The sequence below is a fragment of the Octopus sinensis genome, linkage group LG1, assembly GCF_006345805.1.
Source record: "Octopus sinensis linkage group LG1, ASM634580v1, whole genome shotgun sequence".
Classification (NCBI taxonomy): Eukaryota; Metazoa; Mollusca; class Cephalopoda; order Octopoda; family Octopodidae; genus Octopus; species Octopus sinensis.
The window spans coordinates 144548311-144574253 of NC_042997.1; the positions used below are offsets into that span (position 1 = coordinate 144548311).

The 25943-nt window shown below is 36.0% G+C and overlaps 1 protein-coding gene across 8 annotated transcripts in view; it reads right to left on the bottom strand.

Annotated features, from left to right (window-relative positions):
• LOC115218042 (general receptor for phosphoinositides 1-associated scaffold protein-like) overlaps positions 1-25943 on the bottom strand; it is a 287072-nt gene that overhangs the window by 47438 nt on the left and 213691 nt on the right. For 2 of the 8 annotated variants that reach the window (XR_005000450.1, XR_005000449.1), the window contains exon 1: positions 21254-21655. The exons of 3 other annotated variants lie outside the window; for them this stretch is intronic. Coding sequence is in view for 3 of the 5 variants with exons in the window: in XM_036505594.1 (XP_036361487.1) it covers positions 21254-21394 (141 nt within the window). In the remaining 2 variants the exon portion in view is untranslated. Of the gene's footprint in view, positions 1-15905; positions 16103-21253; positions 21668-25943 lie in introns of those variants that run through there. 3 more of the 8 variants (XM_036505594.1, XM_036505618.1, XM_036505620.1) reach the window with 3 other exon arrangements.

Genomic DNA, 25943 nt, shown 5'->3' on the forward strand with positions numbered 1-25943 from the left:
GTTAAACGATGATGATGATGATCTTGAACATATTTTTTTTAATCATAGTTCATGTGGTAAATATATGATTGATCACTAAATCCACAATTTTTTTTTTATTCTCTCTCTGTTTATTTCCGCATATTCCTTTCTGTCGAAAAGCTCGAAACTTTCTTACTTTCCCGAACATCAAACTAATACACCTACTTGTCGTTCATACACCCATCTTTGTCTTTTGTTTTTCTGTAAATTTCAACTATATATATGGTTGTTATATTTTTTTGATAACATAGTAGGTGAGATAGGAAGATGTCTATATTACAATATTACAATAACCAATAACATGTTGTGTATTTATAGTAATATTACAATCATGAAATTAGCATTAGCTTATCTCACTCTTTCTCATGGTACTCCTAGGAACCTTTTGTGGAACCCTAGGGTTCCGAGAAACCCCGGTTGAGAAATGCGGGTGTAGAGTATGGTCATCTCAAAAAATAAAGATTGGATTTAAGCCGTGCAGCATCTCGTTGATTGTGTCGAGGAAAATTAAAGCTTTTTGAAAACAGGCATAACTGGTGACAAATCATGTGTCATTGGTTATGACCCCAAAAACCAAAGCAAAAATCAAATCCCACTTGAAAGGAACAAGATTTCCAGACATTGAGGAAATCCAAGAGAATGCAACAAGGTGGCTGCTCACTATCCCAAAGAAGAAGCTCCAGCAATGCTTCCATCAATGGAAACAACGCTAAAGTCTGGCTTCAGAAAAGGTCTACTTTGAAGGAAATTAAATGTCGAATTGATATGTTGCAGTTTTGTTTCTATAGCACCAGTCGCTGCCACCACTAACATCATCATTATCTTTTGATATTCATTTTCCACACTGGTATGGGTTGGATGCCTAATACTTTTTGATCAGACCTCATACAGTTTGATACTTGCCTAGCATTCGATTTCAAAATTAAATGGAACATAGGCAGTTATATATTTCATTATAAATATGGTTACAAAAGGGTTCAAAACGTATGTGTTAAGTCCTATGACTTAAAAAATCCCCTGGCAAACTATGGTAGTTAGGGCATGTGAAGGCACATGGCTCAGTGGTTAGAGAGTCAGGCTCACAATCATGAGGTAGTGAATTCAATTTCTGGACCGGGCATTGTGTTCTTGAGCAAGACACTTTATTTCTCATTGTTCCAGTTTATTCAGCTGTAGAAATATGTCATGACACCACTGTTTCCAAGCTGTATCAGCCTTTGCCTTTCTCTTGGATAACATCAGTGGTGGAGAGAGGAGAGGCTGGTATGAATGGGAACTGCTGATCTTCTATAAACAACCTTGTCTGGACTTGTGCCTCCCGTGGTCATTCATGACAGAAGAAGGTTTTTACCCTTACCCTTTTAAAGGGCATTTATCACAATGGACTTGTGAGATCATCCCGAGGCTTAGTGTTATCAATGACAAAACGTCTAAAACAAAGAAGGTACATTTAAAAGCTAGTCTTCTTGTGCCGTGATAATGTAAATATTTCAAATGCCATCTGATCTGAGATATTCTAGAAAAGGTTATGTGACAGAAAAACCATAAACATTGTTGCCAGAAGAAAGATGCAGCTGGTTGGTTGGCTGGTAGGCTGGCTGGAATTATTTCTTAAGGAGCATCACACTTCATATAGGAAACATTTGAAGTATGCCAGGAGCAGGGGATGGTGTGGAGAAAGCAAGACAGACAAACAACTTCATATGTGTGTACATATATGAATAAATATATGTATATATATATATATATAGAAAGAGAGAGCTTATGTAATGAAGTGACACATACAGACATCATTTGTATGTTGTATGAAGTCACATACTTTCATAAGAACAGAAGGATGATAATAGAGACACAGTTTTGTCCATTAACAATGCAAAGTCTTTATGTATATGTATATAAGTGTATATATGTGTGTGTTTACATAGGCATACACACACTCATATGCACATACATTCATAAAGACACACACAATACACTTTAAAAATTTAAGGTCAGTATACAACTGGTCACACATATTAACTAGATATGAATATATATATATATATACATATCTCTCTCTATATATATACATATCTCTCTCTCTCTCTCTCTCTCTCTCTCTCTCTCTATATATATATATATATATATATATATATATATATATATATATATATATATAATATCGTTAAACGATGATGATGATACATAAATATATATCTATATATATACATATATAAGTACATATATATATATATATATATATCGTTAAACGATGATGATGATATATAAATATATATCTATATATATATATATATATAATATATATATATATATATATACATATATAAGTACATATATATATATATATATATATACATATATAAGTACATATATATATATATATATATATATATATATATATACATATATATATACATACTAGATATGTATATACATATAGATAAATGTATGAATGGGTGTGTGTGTGTACACACCTATATTAACTAGATACAGATAAAATGTCAGTGTAAGCATGTGTCCGTGTATGTGTGAATGTATCTGTGTGGACTCACCTATATTAACTAGCTACAAATAAATATGTGCATGTGTGTGTGTGTATGCAAGTATGTGTGGTCTATGTGTGTGCATGTTGCTATGTGTATGTGTATACACAAAGATATGTTTAAAAACACACAGACATATAGATACTAGAAATATACAGATGCATCTACACACAAAAGCAAACTTATAGCTATAAATATCCATACACACACACACACACACATCCATACTGACTTACCTACACACACACACACACTGACTTAACTACACACACTCACACACATCCATACTGACTTACCTACACACATCCATACATACTTACCTACACACACACATCCATACTGACTTACCTACACACACACACACACACACTCACATACATCCATACTGACTTACCTACACACACACACACACACATCTATACTGACTTACCTACACACACTCACACACATCCATACTGACTTACCTACACACACTCACTCACACATCCATACTGACTTACCTACACACACACTCACTCATTCACATCCATACTGACTTACCTACACACACTCACTCACACATCCATACTGACTTACCTACACACACACTCACTCACACACATCCATACTGACTTACCTACACACACACTCACTCACACACATCCATACTGACTTACCTACACACACACTCACTCACACACATCCATACTGACTTACCTACACACATACACACACACACACACTCACACATCCATACTGACTTACCTACACACATACACACATCCATACTGACTTACCCACACACACACATCCATACTGACTTACCTACACACATACACACTCACACACATCCATACTGACTTACCTACACACTCATGGTAAACGAAATCAAATTACATGTCGACCAAGTTCTATTACTGACTAAGCTAACTCATTCCGGTTTGTAATAAAGTGTACATAAGAAAATCATTAAATATTTTCAGTGAAGCTTAAAAGTGTGAAGAAATCACGATGCTGGGTCATGTCTTTGGGTTCTTATGTGGCTAGAAAGGAAGTTCAGGGCTGTTATATAAACATGTACCAACAAGCTAATGACAGAATCTCTACATGATTGCTTGATCTGCTAGATATATCAACGACCAACCAAGGCTCCCTGCAATATTGCAGAAAATTGCCTTAAGGAAAAGTCACATTGGATGATGTATTTCTAGATAAACTGTGAGCAATGGGGTTGATGTAATTGACTAGCCCCCTCTATTATTATATTATTATTATTGTTATTATTATTATTATTATTATTGTTATTATTGTTATTATCATTATTATTGTTATTATTATTGTTATCATTATTATTATCATTATTATTATTATTATTATTATTATTATTATTATTAAGGCAACGAGCTGGTAGAGTCATTATCATGCTGGACGAAATGCTTAGCGGTATTTTGCCCATCGCTATGTTCTGAGTTCAAATTCTACTGAGGTCGATTTTGCTTTTCATCCTTTTGGGGGTCACTATAATCGACTAGTCCCCTCCCAAAAACTTGAGGCCTTGTGCCTATAATAGAAAGGATTATTATCATTATTGTTATTGTTAAGGCGGTGAGCTGGCAGAATCGCTAGCATGCCGGGCACAATGCTTAGCAGCATTTCATCTGTCTTTATGTTCTGGGTTCAAATTCTGCTGAGGTCAACTTTGTTTTTTATCCTTTCAGGGTCGATAAATTAAGTACCAATGAAACACTGGAATTGAAGTAAACACCTAGTCCCCTCCCACAAAATTTTGGGCCTTGTACCTATAGTAGAAAGGATTATTTTTATTATTATTATTATTATTATTATTATTATTATTAGGCAGCATGTCAGCAACATTTAGGTCACCTTTAAGTCATGAGTTCAAATTCTGTCAAGGTCAACTTTGCCTTTCATCTTTCCTGGATTGATAAATTAAGTACCAATCAAGTACCCAAGTTGATGGAATCAACTAGCTCCCTTCCATCAGATTTTGGGGCTTGTGCCTATAATAGTGAGGATTATTACTACTACTACTACTACTACTACTACTATACTACTACTACTACTAAGGCATGTTAGATAAAGTGTTTTGTGGCATTTCTTGAGGCTCTTTGCATTCCAGATACAAATTCCACTAACATCAACTTTGACATCGATCCCCTCCAAGATCATAAAATGCAGTACCTATCAAGTACTGGGGTTGATGTAATTAACTAACCCACTTACTTTCCATACTGGTTTTGTGCCAAATGTTGAAATGATTCTAAGGCTGCTTAGACAAGCACATATAAAAAGACCAAAAAAAAAAAAAAGAGAAAACAGTTCAGTGAAGGGTAGAAATAATCATTTTGCTGTAAAGTGAATTAACTGATTCTTGATTGCTTCCAGTAATTAATAATCCAATTGTTCAATCAATAGAATTACTTATTGAGTTAGCCAGGACTGACCTTAAACTCTTGGGAAATTAGGTGATTGATCTGGTGGCGATAGATAGAAGGGCTGACTGGTTTTATGACCTGTCATATGATTCGACATTGAACCTTTCAAATTTTGCCAAAGGTATGGCTGTGTGGTTAAAAAGCTTGCTTTGTAACCATGTCGTTACAGCTTCAGTCCCATTATATGGAACCTTGTGTGAGTGTTGTCTGCTATAACTCCAGGCTTACCAATACCTTGTGAGTGACTTTGGTTGACAGAAACTTTGAATAACATGTATAGTGTATTTGATAGATTTCTATATTTTCAATTAACCCCATGTCTTTCACATGGTATGGCTAATTTGAAGATTTTGGTAAAAAAAAAAGCCTTGTGAGTGGATTTGGTAGACAGAAACTGAAAGAAGCCTGTCTATATATATATATATATATATATATATATATATATAATATATATATATATATATATATATATATATGTATATATATGTGTGTGTGTTTGTGTCTGTCCCCCCAACATTGCTTGACAACCGATGCTGGTATGTTTACGTCCCCGTTACTTAGCGGTTCGGCAAAAGAGACTGATAGAATAAGTACTAGGCTTACAAAGAATAAGACCTGGGGTCGATTTGCTCGACTAAAAAGGCGGTGCTCCAGCATGGCCGCAGACAAATGACTGAAACAAGTAAAAAAGAGAAAAAGAGCTTGCTTCTTCCCATCTTTTCCTTGATCGTTTTCTGTATATTCATTCTATTTCAATAGTTTGGTATTTCTCTGTTCATCTCAAACTATCTGCATCATATATAGCCATACCAGTTCAATCTTTCCTCTTGTATACTATATTATGTTCTTCTTATACACAATGCATTACACACACACACACACACACACACACACTTATTAAACTTTTATGAGAAGACTGACAGAGATGTCAAAGTTCCAGGCTACTGGCCTTCATCAGACTGTCCAATGAAGACTATCTTTTTCTCTTATATCATAAGGCCTTGTGTTTTCTATGTGAATAAAACATATAAATATTTGTATATTTTATATAATATTCCAAATAACCTTTCTTCTTGACTGAATTTAAAAAAATCTAATAATAAAAATATAAACTATATATATTTGATATATTTATGAAATAAACTCAACTATTTCTCAAGGGAAATTTTCTGAGACAAACACTATATATACATATATATATATATATATATTTAGTAAGACAGACACAATGTTTCTTGGTATAAATTTGATTATTTAGCAAGAAACTGATTTGGCTTCACTTTTATTTGATGGGATCAATATATTGATTTCTAGCATTGGTACATAGCCTAAGATTTAGGGTGGCTGGAAGCATTTATCTCTAGTTTAGCATTCCTAATCTTGTGGTCTTGTGGGTGCCAGTACCACATAAATGCACCCATGCTGGTGCTGTGTAAAAGCACTTAGTGCACTTTGTAAAGTGGTTGGCATCAGAAAGAGTATCAAGCCATAGAAACCATTCCTTCCCTGAGCATCTGCTAATACTTTGCATGTATCATGTCCTCGCGTTGTTGTTTTTTCTTGTGTTTGTCCTTCATTTTTTTGGATATATATATATATATATATAATATATATATATATATATATATATACACACATATATATATATATACGTATAGATGTAAGTATGTACATATACGTATGTATATATGCATATGTATATGACCTGCTCGCTTAGCCAGCAGGGTGGCGTCATTTGAAGGCTAAAACAATGTGAAGCGCATTGTGACCAGCGATGTGTAGCAACATCTGATAGCCTGGTCGGTCACGTGATCATGTGATATATATATATATATATATATATATATATACACACACACATATATGTGTATATATATGTGTATATATATGTGTGTGTATGTGTGTATATATATATAGAGAGAGAGAGAGAGACATTATGATTTCTTCTATATAACAGTAAAAAGAATTAGTTTGCCTTGGTACAAAAGGAGATGTTATGAGGTCAATTGAACTTTTGCTTACACTTATTTTATTGGCTTTTGAGAAATAAGGCAGCAAATACACACATGCACACAGACACACACCACTGCTGCTACCGTCACCGCCGCCACCATGATCATCATGAACTTGTCCATGCTTGTATGAGTCAGACAGAATTCATTGAGGCAGACTTTCTATGGCTGGATACCCTTCCTGTTATGTGTGCATAAATATCTATATGCTTAAAGATACATCAGTGTTCATCTTCTAAACATTTACAGTTTTTGTTTCTTGCTCTCTCTCTATATATATATATATAAATTTGCATGTGTATATGTATGTATATTTCATATATCAAACTCAACTGTATTTACTTACATCTCTCTCTCTCTCTTTCTCTCTCTCTCTCTATCTCTATATATATATATATGCATATATATATAATTTCCAAATTTGTGTGCATGTGTATAGAATAATATATATACATACACACATGCAATCTATGAGTGCCAATATTTGCCTGTTTGTCTTCATACAATGGAACCATTCTCTCAATGTATATTTTCAAAAATTTGCTCACAAAATATGAAATCATCATTATCATCATCATTATTTAACGTCTGCTTTCCATGCTGGCATGGGTTGGACAGTTTGACAGAAGCTGACCAACTGAAGGTCTGTTCAGGTTCCATATCTGTTTTCATGTGGTTTCTAAGAGTATGCTGGGTGCTTTTATGCAACACCGGTCTGGGTACTTTTTACATGGCAGCAGCACATTCTGAAATAATGCAAGAATGAAAAAATTCCAAGGGTGAAACAATGAGTGTTGTAAAAAAGAGATTACGACTGATTGGTGCCACATAAAGAGCACCCATATTGGTGCCATGTAAAATGCTGCCATGTCAGCGCCTTATAAAAACCACCAGTGCTGGTGCCATGTAAAAAGTACCTGTGCTGGTGCCACATAAAAAAGCACCTGTGCTGGTGCCATGTAAAAAGCAGCTTTACCAATTCCACTTAGAAAAAATAAGCACCCAGTACACTCTGTAAAGTGCTTGCATTAAGGAAGGTGTTTCCAGCTGTAGAAACCATGCTGAAACAGACAGATGGAGCCCAGTGCAGCTCTCTGGCTGGCCAGCTCCTGTGAAACCAACATTTAGGCACAGGAGTGGCTGTGTGGTAAGTAGCTTGCTTACCAATCACATGGTTCTGGGTTCAGTCCCACTGCGTGGTACCTTGGGCAAGTGTCTTCTACTATAGCTTCGGGCTGACCAAAGTCTTGTGAGTGGATTTGGTAGATGGAAATTTAAAGAAGCCCATCGTGTATATGTGTATATATATATATGTATGTGTGTGTGTATGTTTGTGTGTCTGTGTTTGTCCCCCCAATGTTGCTTGACAACTGATGCTGGTGTGTTTACATCCCTGTAACTTAGTGGTTCTGCAAAAGAGACTGATAGAATAAGTACTAGGCTTACAAAGAATAAGTCCTGGGGTCGATTTGCTTGACTAAAGGTGGTGCTCCAGCATGGCCACAGTCAAATGACTGAAAAGAGTAAAAGAGTAAGTGAGGAGAACTCAGTGACAGAGTGCATTGTTGTTGTGAAAAATCCAATTCTTCATGCTCCAAATTCTTCGGTCATGCGCCACTATGACCGAACATCCTCTCTCAAATGTTCCAAAATGCCATCGATTAATCCTCTGACAATCATCAAGTACAAGCTGATGAATTTTCTTCACATTTCCAGGGATGAAGCTTGTGGCAGGTCTTCCAGATCACTCATCATCTTCTAGGGACGTTCTTCTGCTTTTCGAAGCACCAGTGCCACTTGAAACATTGCATACAACACATTGTCTCATCACCATAAGCTGCTGTTCAAGAATTTGGACCTGGAGATCTCCATTTCCAGCGACTTTGAGGGTCACCTCCCAGTGGTGTCAGGCGTCAACGAAGAGCCCTCGACTACAACAAGACAACCAAAGTTTTTTTTTCCAAGGTCTGGGGTCTCCTGCCCATAAGCCCTAGACCATCACCTAATCACCCTTACCCGTCTTGTTGCTTAACAACAACAACAACAATCACCATAAGCTTGCCAAAGTATGCTCAATGTCTGTGTAGCAGACTTCCCAAGTTTAACACAGAATTTCATGTTGGCTCTTCATTCCAACTTCCTGTCCATGACAAAATCACAGACTGTAACATACATGTGATCACAAAAATGCAAATTTCACAACTTGCTAAGTAAACACAGTGATGTCACTTGGCAAACTGCCTCATGAAGGTCACTGTGCACACAATTGTATGCTGTCATCTGTTGGCACGCTAAAGAACTAGCTTGGGAACTTTTTGATACCACCTCTCATAAAATATTCAAATAATATGCTCTATGAATTGTGGAGGCACATGGCCTAGTGGTTAGAGCAGTGGACTCGTGGTCGAGAGATCGCGGGTTCGAATCTCAGACTGGGTGATGTGTGTGTTAATGAGCAAAACACCTAAGCTCCACGCGGCTCCGGCAGAAGGTAATAGCAAACTTCAACTGACACTTTCGCCACAACTTTCTCTCACTCTTTCCTCCTGCATCTTGCAGCTCACTTGCGACGGACCGGCGTCCCATCCAGGTGGGGAACCTATACACCAAGGAAACAAAAAAACTGGCCCTTATGAGCCAGGCATGGCTCGAGAAGGAACAAACAAACAAACTCTATGAATTGGATTTTGATACCACCTCGCATAAAATATTCAAGTATTATGCTATATGAATTGGACTCACTCCTACTTTCAAATGACCTAATTTGGTATTACAGGTGGCCTCGTGCAAGAACAGATATCAACTTTTAACTTGTGGCAGATTTACCATTTGGCTGAGTTTCTTTCATACCTATCTCATAAGAATAAAGAGCCAAGCTTCAGCACCATAGAAAGACCAAATTCTTCAGCTAGTGTGTGTGCATGTATGTGAGTGAGTATCCATGAATGTTGATATTCAACACTTGTTACCATTTGAGCAAAACAGGTGATGATGTTGACATGCCTTGTTGACATTATGACAGGTTGCTCAGTGCTTTTAAAGATCTTTGTAGTACAAAATCCCTTACTTGAGAAACATACAAGTGTTGGTGAAGAAGAGCATCCAGCTGTAAAATTCTGTCTTAACTCCCTTACCAAACTGTGCCAGCACACAAAGAAGAAAAAAAAGCATGTTGAATGAATGAATGAGAAACAAAAGCCCTAATTTGCAAGGATTAAGGGCAGGATTAATAGAGAAGGATCATTAAGAAATATTTGACTCCCTTAATCTCTAACTTAAACTTCTTATCACATTGAGATAAGTTTGTTGGAATGTTACACTATCAAATTTATGCTGTCCATTATGATTTAATGATTAATAACTTCAAAACTTTCCAAAGGGATTAAACTGCTGTGATAAAGAAAGTTCCAGATAATAATCATTTGGTCAACATAAAAAATACATATTTTATTAGCTGTTGCAGTTGGCATGCTACCAGAAGATGCAAAGGGACATAACTGCTTTCTGGTAAAACTGCTCTTATCAAAACACTTAGACTTTGTATGTATGACAATGAATTGTAAAAACTCACTTGACAAATAGACAAATATCTATTCCAGTTACAAAAATAAAGCCAACCTCCCAATTATTAATACAGAGAAGACTTAGATCTTATTCTGTTTAACACGGTTAAGTAAAGTCAAGAAATTAAAATTGATAACAGCTTATCAAAAAAAAAAGAAAAGAAAAAAAAACCTTAGATAATTAATTCTGCATGTAATTAATAGTGAAAAATAGTTTTTAATTATCTCAATGATTACTCAACAATGAAATAAATATCTTCCCAACTAACCTAATTAGCAATGAAATATCTCCTCAGATAACAAGTAAACAGTCCATATATTAGTAACAACCTGATACAGCATGATTGTAATTTGGCATGGTAGAGAATAGAGAACTATCCAATAGTTACCAAAACTAGGGGAAAGGGAAAGAGGAGAGAAGGAGAGGAATTATCTCTAATTCTCCTTCTTCTTAAGAAAAAGAGCCAAAAAAAAAAATCCTTCTACTTCAAGAATCAATACATAACCCTCTGAATTTGTATAATTGATCATTATATTGGTTTCAAATTTTGGCACAAGGCCAGCAGGTTTGGGTGAGTGGCAAAATGAATTAAATTAATTCCAGTGTTCAACTGGAACTTATTTTATTGAGTCCAAAAGGATGAAAGGCACCGTCAACCTCCGCAGAATTTAAACTCAGAGCATGATGACAGATGAAATGCCGCTAAGCATTTTGTCTGGTATTCTAATGATTCTGTCAGGTTGCTGCCTTATACTCAATTATTTTATTAGCAGATAGTTATAGCTAAAGTGATTGTATATTAGATTTTGTATTCTGTGATTAATATTTTGTCTTTTTTATTTTTTTTTTAACTTGTTGGGTTTGGAGAAAAGAGAAATGCTCATAGCCTTCCCACACTTTCCAAGAACAATGGAATTAGTGGATCATAGGAAGTCAACATCTGTGGGATTGATATGCACAAGGTGGGAGTTTCAGAGAGCAACATTCTGGAGAGGAAAGACTGTGTGTGGTGCTTAGTACAGACTCTGGAGTGTTGGACACAACATGGGTAATGGGACAAGTGGGTGGAAATGCTTCCGTCTACCAAATTCATTCACAAGGCTTTGGCTGTCCTGGGGCTATAGTAGAAGACATTTAACCTATAGTGCTACACAATGGGATTGAACCCAGAACCATGTGGTTGGGAGGCAAACTTCTTACCACACAGCCACACTTGTGCCTATATTAGTAAATAATTATAAAATTCTTCTTCTTCTTCTAGTCGTTATAACTGATGGACCAGGAATTTCTACCTCCAATGAGTTTTGATATGTTTTCAATTTCATGTTTATGTGTCCCTGCCAATAGCATCAAGAAAGTTGAATGGTCTTTGTCCTTTGCTAGAGTGCGGAAGTCTCCAGAATATAGTATCTGTTATGGCCAGCAGTGGCTTGCAGAGCCTAACCTTTGTTAAACAACAATAGAAGATAGTAATCAGAATGTGTCATTCAATCTGCTTTTTGGTCTTCTGCTCATTCCATGAGATGTTTTAAGCTCTCATGAATTCACAATTGTAAAATAACATTAAAAAATGACCATTACAATAGTGGAAATATATATATATATATATATATATATATATATATATATATATATATATTCAAAAGAGAAGAACTTGTGGGCTATCCTATTAATTATACAAAATGAAAAGTTGAGGTTTAATAATTAAAGTGAATAATTACATATCTAAATTTCCTACAGGAGTTATTATGCAAATAATTTAAATTTTCCATGCTATTAGCATGATCTTTCATGTATTGAATATCTGAAGATGATCAGGGAATAGGGTGATCAAAATTTAAAATTAAACATAAAAACACAAAAAAGAAAACAGTGATTAATAATTTGGAAATTTTAAATTATTTCGAAGAGAACAAGTTGGACTGAAAAATTTAGTTGGATCTGATAAGAAATATATTGTTTTTACAGTAAATATGGCAAACACATTTTCAATTTCACAGTTTTTATAATTATAACTGAGGGTGGTTGTACTTTGAAGATCAAATTAACTAATGAGAAAATACAGCTAATACAAGTTAGTGGGATTTTTCAGGAGAGTGAAGGGACAAATTTAGATGATATTCAGATAATTTTCTTCTTTATAAATTTCCTTTTCTCTGACAGACAGACAGACACACACACACAAAAGAAAAAACAAAGCTAAAGGAAAGCCTGTGCTACACTGCACGTCCATGCATATTATAAAACACACATATTTATATGGAAAGACTTTTAGACAATACATCGGGTTGGTCATAGACAACTCACTTATAAAGAGTGGGTGTTATATAATAATGTTGGACTTACAATCATGAGGTAGTGAGTTCAATTTCTGGCCTAGGCTATGTGTTCTTTTCTTGAGCAAGCTACTTTATTTCATGTTGCTCCAGTTCACTCAGCTAGGAATGAGTTATGATGCCACTGGTGTCAAGCTGTATCAGCCTTTGCCTTTCCCTTGCATAACATCAGTGGTGTGGAGGAGGAAGACAGGTATGCATTGGTGGCTGCTGGTCTTCCATAAACAACCTTGCCCACACTTGTTCCTGAGAGGGGAACTTTCTAGGTGCAATCCCGAGGTCATTTACCTTTACCCTTTTTTTTATATAATACTGTGAGTATTAAAAAAAAATTTAAACAATGTGTTTTCTAATGACAGTTACTTCTGATATGAACCTACGAAGGAGGTACCTGAAAAAATCTACCTCAACAACTTTCACAGGAAAAGTGGGCAGAGAAAATGGATGGATGGCTTTTATACACAACGAGCCTTTATAGAGGATTGACCTTATATAACACATTTATAGAAAGCATGTCCTTCTCCCTAATGTTTGAAGTCTATGAAAAATAGGCTTCATGATATGGAATTTCACATGATAGATAGGTTTAAATGGTCACTATTGTACTGTAATTTTTAACTGATGTGAATGTGTCCAGTGGCAGAAGGAATTTAGAAAAATGGATGCAGGAAAAATTACAATTGCTTGTTAAGTAAACTACCTATTGAGCTTATTTTTGGTATAGTCTGCCTTTAACCCTTTCGTTACCAACCCGGCTGAAACTGGCTCTGGCTCTGAGTACAAATGTCTTGTTTACATAAGTTTTGAATTAAAATCTTCCAACAAACCTCAGTCACAATTTATGTTCCTAAGACTAGTTGAATGATAACTACGTTATTTTACTAAATTCTTTATTATATTTAAAATAATTGAAAGAAACTCAGAACATCTCAAAATAAATACAATAATGAAAGGGTTAAACTAGTGCCCTATGAGCGAGCATGCGCTGTGTGCAAACAAACCAACTATACACATGTATGAAACATGTAACAGTAATTTTTCCTGTGTCCATTTTTCTGCACACTATGCATTAATGGGTTAAAAGAGTAGAGGCTGAAATATAGATTCTGTTGCTACTATCACTGCTGCTGTCAATGCCACTACCATCCTCATAGATGTCTATTTTCCCACAAGATTGATGAGCTACATGAGACTGTTGTATGGCATATTGTCACTCATTTCAATCATTTGTTATGTTTGTCATCTTATCCTCAAGTGTCAAACATTTTGAGATTTGATGTCTGCACTTCTCTCCATAGTTTTTCCTTAACCCTTTTGATACCAACCCAGCTGAAACCGGCTCTAGCTCTGTGGTACAAATGTCTTGTTTTCAAAAGTTCTGACTTCACCAAACCTTAGTCACGATTTATGTTCCTAACACTAACTAAGTTATTTTGCTAAATTCTTTGTTATATTAAAAATAATGGAAAGAAACACAGAGCATCTCAAAATAAATACAGTTACAAAAGGGTTAACATTCTTCTAATGTAAGTAATTTTCCTCTTGAAGCACATGGTACTTCTGCATATATCACTCAACATTTATTTGATCCACATGTCCGTACATGCTGCATAGCCACCTCTTCTGCAACACACATAAGAGAATGAAACAAATCTTTCCCTAGCCAGGTCACCAGTCTATCACAAGTAATATTCCCAGCTGATCTACTGCCTATTCTGAACCACAAACTAAACTAAGGCATGTACAAACCAATCAAATGAGCATTTGATTGAATAGAAATAACAGTCATATCTAACTTTAAATCACATACAAAAACAAACAACGACAAAAAACAATGGCCAAATAATATTTCTCTACAATCATCACCATCATCATCTAATGTTTGTTTTCCATGCTGACATGAGTTTGATGATTCAATAGGAACTGATGAACTAGAGCTGTACCAAGCTCCAATGTCTGCTTTGGTATAGTTTCTATGGCTAGATTCCCTTTTCTAACACCAACCATTTTCAGAGTGAGCTGGATCCCTTTTTTTTTATTTTTCATGGCACTGGTACTAGTGAGGACACAAAATAACTTACAAGGCAAGACTCCTTGGTTGAGAGGGGGTGTATTATGGAGGGAGGTGAAAATATGATAAAAGGACAGGAACAGGTATCTTGCTGAAAAGGAGATACATGATTTCCCCCAAGGAACAGGTCCTTTGCTGAAGAGGAAATGGCTTCCCCTCCTTTGCTGAAGGGGAAATGGCTTCCCCTCCAGAGAGAGAGAGAGAGAGATAGATGGTGAGAGTGTACCCACAAGGTGACAAGAGAAAATGGGGTTTGAGCATCAGAAAGGGTAAGTAGGAAAGTTAGAGAGAGTGTAAAAAGAGTGTCACAAAAGGGTAGAGATAAGGGATAGAGGTGGACGTAGTGAATGAGGGCCCACAAGAGAGAAGGTGCATGGTCAATGGTGTATATCAGTCTGAAGAAAAATATAATAAAAGAAAGGAAAAAGAATAAAAATGCTTAGAGTATTATGGTCAAAATACCTTTCATCACTTTGTTCATGGGGTGCTTAATGAGGGCTGACCTGGGGTTAAACAATGACAATACAATAAGAGAAATATGAGGATGTGTGTAGTATATAAGCCCAGGCAAGACAGATCAAATCTCTCTACAGTAATTTTGAACATAAAAAAAACTATGAGACAGATAGTTGGGTAATGTGACACTTCTTCCATTCTGCCATTTTAAATATACAACAACAACAGTAACAACTATTATATCCAACAATATTAAATTATGATGCTGAGGGTATCAATTTTTATGGTAACCACAATGATGATGATAATGATGGAAATGGTGATGCTGTATAGAAATTTTCTACACACAAATATCAATTAATGGCCTCACTACTTTCAATATTCTTTCATAAATATAAATATATATATATATATATATATATTATATATATATATATATACATATAATATAAAGATGTTACACTCACCAACATAGTTCACAGTAAATCCTTATATAAGAATGATATATGTGTGAGTATGTAAGTATGCAAATCTTTATGCATGTGTGTGTGTGTGTGTAGTCTTGTGAAGACCAGAAAGGAAATACACCTGAGTAGTGGCTCAGACAGGATCAGATTTGAATTAATTATGTTATTCCACTCTACCTAAGAGTATTGAGTTCTTTCTCTTAACTGAAATTCACACCAGTGCAAACACCATAATTATCATATATATATATATATATATATATATATATATATATATATATATATATATATATATATATATATAGTATTCAGGTGTTTTAGTTAAGGAGTTTTAAAACAGTCAGCTAAGAGGTAATGAACCTATGTTTATGTGTTGAACATGTGTGAGTGTTAATGGTATGGATAAATGGGTTTGTTTATGTATGTATTATATTTGTTACACCCTTTGTGAAAGAAGCTAAATGTTGTCAGTTCTACTCCAAGGTAACAGAGTCAGTAAATCCAAAAGACAGCACAGAAACAGGTAGGTTAACAAACAATGTCAGCTAAGTGAGTACTTAAACCAAAGTCCTACCTGGCTGATAGCACAAATACACACACACACACACACACACACATACACACACACACACACACACACACACACACACACACACACACAAACATTCATACACATTGCTGTGTATTAGCAGGAGTGCAAGAAGGAGGACTTTGCTCATAGTGCTATCAGAATGAAGTACAATACATATATATACACACTCATAAACACACCCCATACATACAAACACATATATATCAATTAATGAATGACAAAAAGAACAGGAGTTATATAATCACTTTCAGTAGCCTACAGCCGTTTCCACTATAAGAAACAGTACACTCAGTGTTGAGTGCTTGTGCAACATCCGATAGCTTCGTCAGAGCCATTAAACTGAAGTGAAGTGTGTATATATATAAAAATATATATATAGAGAGAGAGAGGAAGAAAGAGAGAGAGAGAGAGAGAGAATGAGAAATAAATGCCTGGTACTTATTGTATCAGTTTCTTTTGCTGAACTGCTAAGTTATGGGAATGTAAGCAAACCAACATCAACTGTCAAGTAGTGAGTAAGTTGGGACAACCACACACACACAACATATCAGTCTCTTTTGCTAAACTGCTAAGTTACGTAAACGTAAACACTGGTTATTAAGCAGTGATGGTGGGACAACCACTGACACAAATATACACACACACACACACACATATACAATGGGCTTCTTTCAGTTTCTGTCAACCATATCTACTCATGAGGATTTGGTCAGCCTGAGGCTATAGTAGAAGACACTTGCCCAAGGTACCATGCAGTGAGACTGAACCCAGAACCATGTGGTTAGATTATTTTAAAACTAGAAGTTTGGATTAACCTTTTAGTATTCAGACTAGCCATATCAAACTCAAATATTCTACCTGTTTTACGTTCAAACTGGCCAGATCAGGCCTCTCACACTAATCCTACAATGTCATTCTAAAAATAAGCAATCACAACATCGAAATCTCAAAACTATAAGATAATGCACGATTAAGTAAAGACATATAAATAAATGAGCATTACTTTTGATAGAATAATATGAATGTTAAAGGATCAAAGAACCAAGGACAGTCTAAGACTGGTTGGAAATCATAGGGGTCTCACAAAATTATTTTAAAAAGTGAAAAGATGTGTTTTATTTGAATGCAATTTTTCTTTTTTAGGCTTTCTAAGTTTTAAATAAAAATGACTGTCTTTAAAATAATAAAACAATGTTTATCTTGCTATTGTTTTTGGCTTTCTATTCTTGATCAAATTACCATAATACAATGCTTCTAGATATCATATATTACATTTACATGAAACCAGATGATTTGAGCTAATTTAATTATTTATTCTAATCAAGTGACAGCAGTTAAAATTTATGGAAGAAAAGAAAAAAAAATGAAACTGATTTAGAAGCGAAAATTTTTAACCAACAGGCAGTTGCCATGAACATCAGAAAATGCAAACTCATCTGATTAGTAGAAAATTTGGGAAAATGATGCTGTTCTATTGAATTTTGAAGATTTTTGGTCAACCTTTAAGCCATGACAAAGATGGTTGATTTTGTAAATTATTCAGTTTTTGAAAAAGAATTTTGAAGGTAAAAAAAAATTGGAGGGGACAATAAATAAAATAACTGTTTCTCATTTTAAATAATGAAAATCAGATGAGTCAGTACTTAAACCTAGCCCTAGTGGCTGATAATACAAAAACTCACACACACAAACATATATACAGCATACATATAAATACACATCTATACACGTTACAGGGTATTAGCAAGAGTGTAAGAAACCTGTGCATCATCCTTAATGTAGATCCATTGTGAAAAGGAAATTTACTGCAGTATTCATCCAGAGATAATATCTTTTACGGACGTGCTGTGTTCAAAAACACAATATATATCAGGGGTAGACGAAAATTGCCCTAAAAATAGTTTGTGAGAATGGTGGCTGTACAGTTCTTCATCATTGGGCATTGTCAGTGGCATGTACTTACAACCAATGACATACCATGATGAAATTTGTTTTTCCCATATAAATAAACAGTGAATGGATATTCACTGCTGTTGCTAATAACTGCCTATGAGGGATCACTTAATACAAATAAGTATATGAATTAATTTTTTTTTAAAGGAAAAAGCTGACAGTAACTTCAAAATCTTGCCATGTGTTAGCTTCATCAAAATGAGGAAACCAGCATAAAAAAAAACTTCACGTTAACTGTCAGCTTTTTCCTAGCAGAAAATGTGATGATCTACTTTAAGTAATGTATTGAGTGATCCTTCAGTTCATATTTGACCTCTGTTTAGGTATGACTATAAAAAAACACAATGAAACAGAGAGAGAGAGAGAGAGAGAGAGAGAAGGGGAGAAAGAGGGGAGGGAGAGAGATCATTCTTTTGCTCATTTGATGTCAACTTTTCTATATTTGCATGGGTTTGCTGAATTATATTATTTGTGGTGTTGTCATACAATGGGGTGCCCTTCCTGACACCAACCCTTACCTATTTTTCAAGTAAGGGATCACTTATTCCACATGGCTTTGAAGACACAAAGTGCCCTGACAAGTTGTCAGCAGGAGAAACTAACACCACTGCCTGCTGCACTTACAAGTGACTGCAGATGTAAACAAACAGATACATAAGCATCTTCACATACATACAATCATACATTTCTAAGAATGTATGTATATGTACATATGTATGTACAGGCATGCATATCATCATATGTTGTTCATTTTCTATGCTGGCACAAGGTGGATGGTTTAACAGGAGCTGGGAAGCTGTAGAGCTACATCAGGCTCTGATTGTTTTGGTATGATTTCTATAGTTGAATGCCTGTCCATTTTGCAGAGTGTACTGGGCACCTTTTACATGCTATTGACAAGCTAAATTTAAAATTTGAGAACTTTAATATGAATATTTAACATTTTGTATCATAAAACTAGATGTGGTCCCTGGTGGATTGTGCCTTTAAAGGCTAAATTGTGGACGCAAATGCAAAAGACTTTTAAGAAACATGTGGTGCAATAAAGGAGTGTCCCTATACTTGCTTGACCTGTGAGAAATACCAGTAAAATTTGATAGGCTAAATCAGTGGTTCTGAAAGTGGGTGGTATTGCCTCTCTGGGGGTGGTGGAAAGTTCCAAGGGGACGCTGAAGAAAAGTGGAGCAATAATGGGGTAGTGGTTCATGTAAAAAGTGGAGTGATAATGGGGTAGCGATTCATGTAAAAACAACAAAATAGTGGGTTCATTAGGTTAAGTTTTCTTTGTGAAATACAGTTGCTTTGAATTTGCTTCAGAAAGAGGTCTATGTCTGTGATGGTTAGTTGGGGTGGGGGCACTAGGAATGAAGCCTGGGTGTCAAGGGAACGGCAGCCCAATAAAACTTGGGAACCACTGGGCTAAGTAGAAAGATAAAATGAATATACAGATGAAAGAGGCTTAAATATTGGTTTTAAATTTTGGCACGAGAAATGCAAGTCTGGAGAAGGGACTAAGCTGATTACTTCGACACAGTGCTCAACCAAAAGGAAGAAAAGTTGAGTTGACTTTGGAAGAATTTGAACTTGAAATGTAAAGGCGGATGAAAAGCTGCTAAGTATTTTGACTAGCACGGTAATGATTCTGCCATCTTGCCACTTTAAATATTAAATATATATAACAAAAAATAAATAGAAAGAATTTGATAAACTAAAAGAGACTAGATTCTAACTCGTAGGAATTACATCTATCTCTCACCTGCTAAATCTAAAAATTCTTACATAGCATATTTGCCAGCATATAAGACACGTGTTTTTATATTTTTAAACTTGAAAATTGCCCTGTGTCGAATGTGGCCATATTATGGATGGAAGACCAAGTGTTCATGGGAGCCAGTTAAACATAAGTCTCTTAGGTACAACAATTATTACTAAAAATCCTTTCTACTATAGGCACAATGTCTGAAATTTGAGGGAGAGGGATAGCTGATTATCGACCCCCAAAAGGATGAAAGGTAAATCGACCTTAGTAGAATTTGAACTCAGAACACGAAGATGGATGAAATACCGTTAAGCATTTTACCCAGTATGCTAATGATTCTGTCAGCTTGCTGCCAATTATTACTAATAATATAATATTGAAAATACACGAAATTATGACAGCTTGTTAGCACAAACTTATGGATAATTGCTTACAGTATGTCAGTAATAATGTGGAGTGGTCACATCATCATTATATCTTCTTCTCCAGCTTTCATAACCTACACCTGATATGTGTCTTATATTATTTAATTAGCAGAATGAAAAATTCTCCGAGAAAGACAAAAGGGATGTTAGCAAATTTCCATCTACCAATCAGCTATTTGCAACGAATGGATGACAACAAACTGTAGCAGTGTCTCGCCACCCTGATGGCTGACCATGATTATATAAAACATCACAGCCAAAAAGTACTTCATGCCGGTATAATGTTTTAATATTGCACAGAATAATACATTTTCCCCTACAAAACCACTTTAAACTATTTTTTAATATCCATATGATGCAACATACTAAATTTGATTTTTCCACAAAATATCCTCGTAAAATGGGGTATGTGTCTTATGTGGGGCCACATCTTATGAAAAGATGCATTTTATATGCTGGAAAATATGATAATTTATGAATAATTGCTAGTAAAGGATACAAAGATTACTTTCTACTTTCTTTTTATATTTCAATCAAATCTATATATCACAAAAATGGGATTTAAGTGAGAAATACGTTATTTAAAAAATTGAATTGTATTTTGTTGTGAATTACTTACATCTTTCTTATTTTGCATAGCAAATAAATTATCTGCTGAGAATGACCGGGGATACCAGAGTTGTGGTAGTTTCTGCATTCCGGATAGCACAGTCTTATATGCCATCAAGTTTGGCAGTTCTGTTTGAACAATATAAACCATTGTAAAATCCGGTTTGTGTCTTGATAAAAGATTTAATGCAAATGGAAAGAATTTGTATTTAAAGAAAAAAAAGATAATCCTGCAGGTACGAAATTCAATGTCCACAACTTGGTGCGAAATAACTGAATCCTAGGAAACTCTTGGCAAATGGTAAATGCAGTGAAGTCTAATGTTCCTCACAGAACTTTTTATCTGAGAGCAAAGAAATGTTCACAGCGTAGTTCCGACCCATGTAGCACTCAATATTGCACATGTCTGATTGGCGTAATTAAGTGTAACTCGAGTAACCTAATGCCTGGTACAGACTTCACTGCTTGAGATTAACTGATAGCTAAACACCCATTAATGCCAGTAAGCCAAGAAGCAAGTGAGCATTATTTACCCACGTGCCCAGATAGGCTTTATATTATCGGATTTGCTTGTGTATAAAATTAAGAGATTAACACTTATAAGGATTATGTTGTACAATTTTTTTTTAAATAAGAAAGAAAAGGTAGGGAGCATAAAGTAGATATTGACTTTAGTTTTTTTTTATAATTGCTATTGTTATTTAGCCCCAGGAGGTCAACCTTGAATGAACAAACCCATAACTAAAGTGTTGTAGCTATGACTATAACATCAGTTTCCAGCTTTGGTATACTTAAGGTTAATATGTCCTTCTCTCTTAAAGACAATAGGACCTACTTTTGAGGGAGATCTGGTTGTTATTTCTAGCAAGTTGAATGATATTACATAATGCAGTTCTAGATTAAGTTTGAAATAAGGATGGGATCATTATGACTACAATGTTTTTAATTAAAAGTCTTCTGGATCAGGATAGATTTGAGGCTAATTGAAACAGCTGCAATGTGGCAATGAGGGAGTTTCTATGTGGTTGCTTAATCTGCTAAAAATAGTAGCAAAATCTCCTTCAAACTACACTCTTTAAAAACGCAAAGACGTTTTTTTCTTTTTTTCTTTTTATTTGTTTCAGTAATTAGACTACAGCTATGCTGGAGCATCACCTCAAAGAATTTTTGTCAAATGGCAATATTAACAAAAATCTGTTATAAATGCCCCCCAAAACACCTGTTGGTCACAGGTTCAACAATCTGAATTATAGGTCTGCTAGATCAGGATTGGCCTCAGCTTAAACAAAAATAACTCATCCAAGTGTAATAGCTAACTTTTAATGGTTGAACTCAAAGTAAAGGGTAATGACCCCCTTCAGTCATGAATGACCATGGGATTCCACCTAGAAAGTTTCCCCCTGAGGCACAACTCCGGGCAAGGTTGTTTATGGAAGACCAGCAGTCACCCATACATACCAGCCTCCCCCTCTCCACACCACTGATGTTATCCGAAGGAAAGGCAAACGCCGATACAGTTTGACACCAAGTGATGTTACAACTCATTTCTACAGCTGAGTGAACTGGAGTAATGTGAAATAAAGCCTCTTGCTCAAGAACACAACACACAACCAGGTCTGGAAATCAAACTCACTGCCTGATGAAGTAGATAGAAGTAGATAGAGCTATAAATAATAGTATATATATATATTTGATTACACAAAAAAAAATAACCCTTTGGATAGGAATAATTCAAAGACTGCGTATATTTTAAAAATTCATGGACTGGTTTCAATCATTAAACTGCGGCCATACTGGAGCACAAGTATGAAGGGTTTTAGTCAACTCTAGTATTTATTTCAGCCTTGTACTTATTCGATTGATCTCTCTTGACTGGTTAAGTTACTTTTTGATATAGAGGGACACAACTAAACACAGCATTTTACACACACAGGTGGCACTGGCAATGACCATGCTTGAATGGTGCTTTTTATGTGCCACCGGCACAGGATCCAGTCAGGCAGCATGAGCATGATCATGGGTTCACTTACAAAGCACTGATTGACATGAGACTACAGTATGGGCACTCTCAAGGGGGCAAGTGAACAGAATTGTTAGTGTATCAAACAAATTGCTTTGCAGCATTTCCTCCAAATCTATATGCTATGAGTTCATATCCTGTCGAGGTCAACCTTACTTTTCACCCTTTCAGGGTCAATAAAATAAAGTAGAAATCAATGGTGGTATGGTGGTGGTGGTGGTGAAAGTGTTGTTGGTATTGGTGATTGTGGTGATTGCTATCGTGATGATGATAATGACGTGATGCTGGGGGGGGGATGATGATGATGGTGGGGATGGTCATGATGATGATGGTGGTGGTGGTGGGGATGGTGATGATGATGGCATTGATGACAGTGGGGAATGGTAATGGTGATGATGATGATGATGATGCACGATGAGATGGAACCTGACACCTTGTGTGTTTAGAAGCCAATTTCTTCTCCCAGACTGCTATCCTTGCTCAAATTATACACAAACTTTTATTTTTTTACCCTACTTCTTTTTGTTTTTTTCTTTTTTTTTAATTTCTTAATAGATAAAAATGCAATACAGGGAGTTAGTTCAATAATCTGCTGTTGTTGGTGACCAAAGATTAAGTGGAGAGTAAGTAGATAGGGAGAGAGAAAGAAGGAGAGAAAGAGAGGAAGGAGGGAGAGAAACACAGAGAGAGGGGAAAAAAAGAGAGAGAGAATAGCAATGGACTGTAGTGAAATAGAGGGGGGAGAGGGAGAGGAGATAGCAGTGGATTAACAGATTAGAGCTGATAAGAAAGAAGATCTTACAATAACCATTTGGCATGTTACTGGGGAAGATAAGCAGACTGACAGTTAATTAGTGATAGGGTGATAGTTGTGGTGGTGGTGGTGGTGGTGTTGATGACAGTAATGATGATGATGATGGTGATGGAGATAGTGGTGATGGGGTGATGACAATGGTGAGGATAGTGGTGGTAGTAGTTCTGGTGGTAACACAGAAGTGTTAGCTTTGTCTGCAGTGGGTGTGATAGTGTGGATGATGATGTAGTGATGGTGGTGGCAGCGGTGTATGGTGGTGATGGTAGTGTATGGTGGCAGTGGCATTGTATGGTGGTGGTGGTTGTGGCATTGTGTTGTGGTGGTGGCTATAGTGGTGATAGCGGTATGGTGGTCGCAGTAGTGCAAATGTGGTGACAGTGCTACTGATGGTATTGGTGATGATGATGATGATGTTAATGGTGATGATAGTGGTGGTGGTCGTCGTGGCAGTGGGAGTGCTGAAGGTAGTGGTGGTGGTGATGGTGATAGTACGATGTTAATGATGGTGTCGCTAATGATGATAGTAATGATAGCACTGGTGGAAGTGACACTGTTGATGGAGCTGATGGTAATGTTGTTGTTGTTCCTGGTGGTGGTGGTGGTGGTGGTAGTGTTGGTTTTGATGGTATCAGCCATGTTGGAGTTGTGGTGGTGGTAGTGTTGATAGGAATGGTTGTAGCAGTTCTTATAGTGGCAGCAGTGAGCAGATGCGAAAATATTGGTGATGCAAAAGGTGGTAGTGGTGATTATTGATTAACCCCAGGTCAGACTGATTAAGCAAATCTATGGATTAAAGACATTCCAATCATTACCATACCAGACAAGTTCTTGTAACACAGCATTGTGTGATAAGAGGGAGGTTAGGCCACTATTTCTAGCAGTCTAGGTGACCAGGTAGAGACACCTCAGATTGGCAGAATTGGTCATTCAGCAGTTACCCTTATTTTACATTCTGGTGATGAACAACAATATCATGAACATTTGTTATCAATGGTGTTGCTGTTTTGATCAGAAAAATATTGAAGAAATAAAGAGGGGAAGGCGTGGCTGTGTAGTAAGAAGTTTGCTTCTCAACCACATAGTTCTGGGTTCAGTCCCATTGTGTGGCACATTGAGCATGTGTCTTTGACTGTAACCTCTGGCCAACTAAAGCTTTGCAAAGGGATTTGGTAAACAGAAACTGAAAGAAGCCCATGTGTGTATGTATAAGTGTGTGTGTGTGTGTTTCAAGCCAAGTGAGGCCACAACTTTGTGGCCTATGCCAGGGGGTAACCAGCCCACTTATGCATACCTTTCCTTCATTGGACACTAAACTCTGCTTGTGAAAACCTGTTGGGACAAGTGAAATCGAATCAAATTCAATGACTGGCATCTGTGCTAGTGGAGCGCTAAGAGCACCATCCAGCTGTAGAAACTCTGCCAGATCAGATTAGAGCCTGGTGCAACCATCTGGTTTGCCAGTCTTCAGTCAAATCGTCCAACCCATGCTAGCATGGAAAGCGGATGTTAAATGATGATGATGATGTGTGTGTGTCTGTGTTTATGATTATTCTCCACCACCACTTGGCATCTGGCGTTGGTTTGTTTATGATCCTTGAAACTTAGAGGTTTGGCCATAGAGACAGATAGAATCAGTACCAGGCTTTAAAAAAAAAGTTCTACTAAAACTCATCCAGGTGATGCTCCAGCATGGCTGCAGTCTAATGACTGAACCAAGTAAAAGATAAAAGTCCAAGAATCAATAAAAAAATAAATGAAAATAATAGATGGAATCGTCCAGATTTTGTTATTGACATAAACTTTACTAATGAGTCAAACACTTAGATCTACACATTTCAATTTCACTTTTTTCTCTCTAGTGGTCTT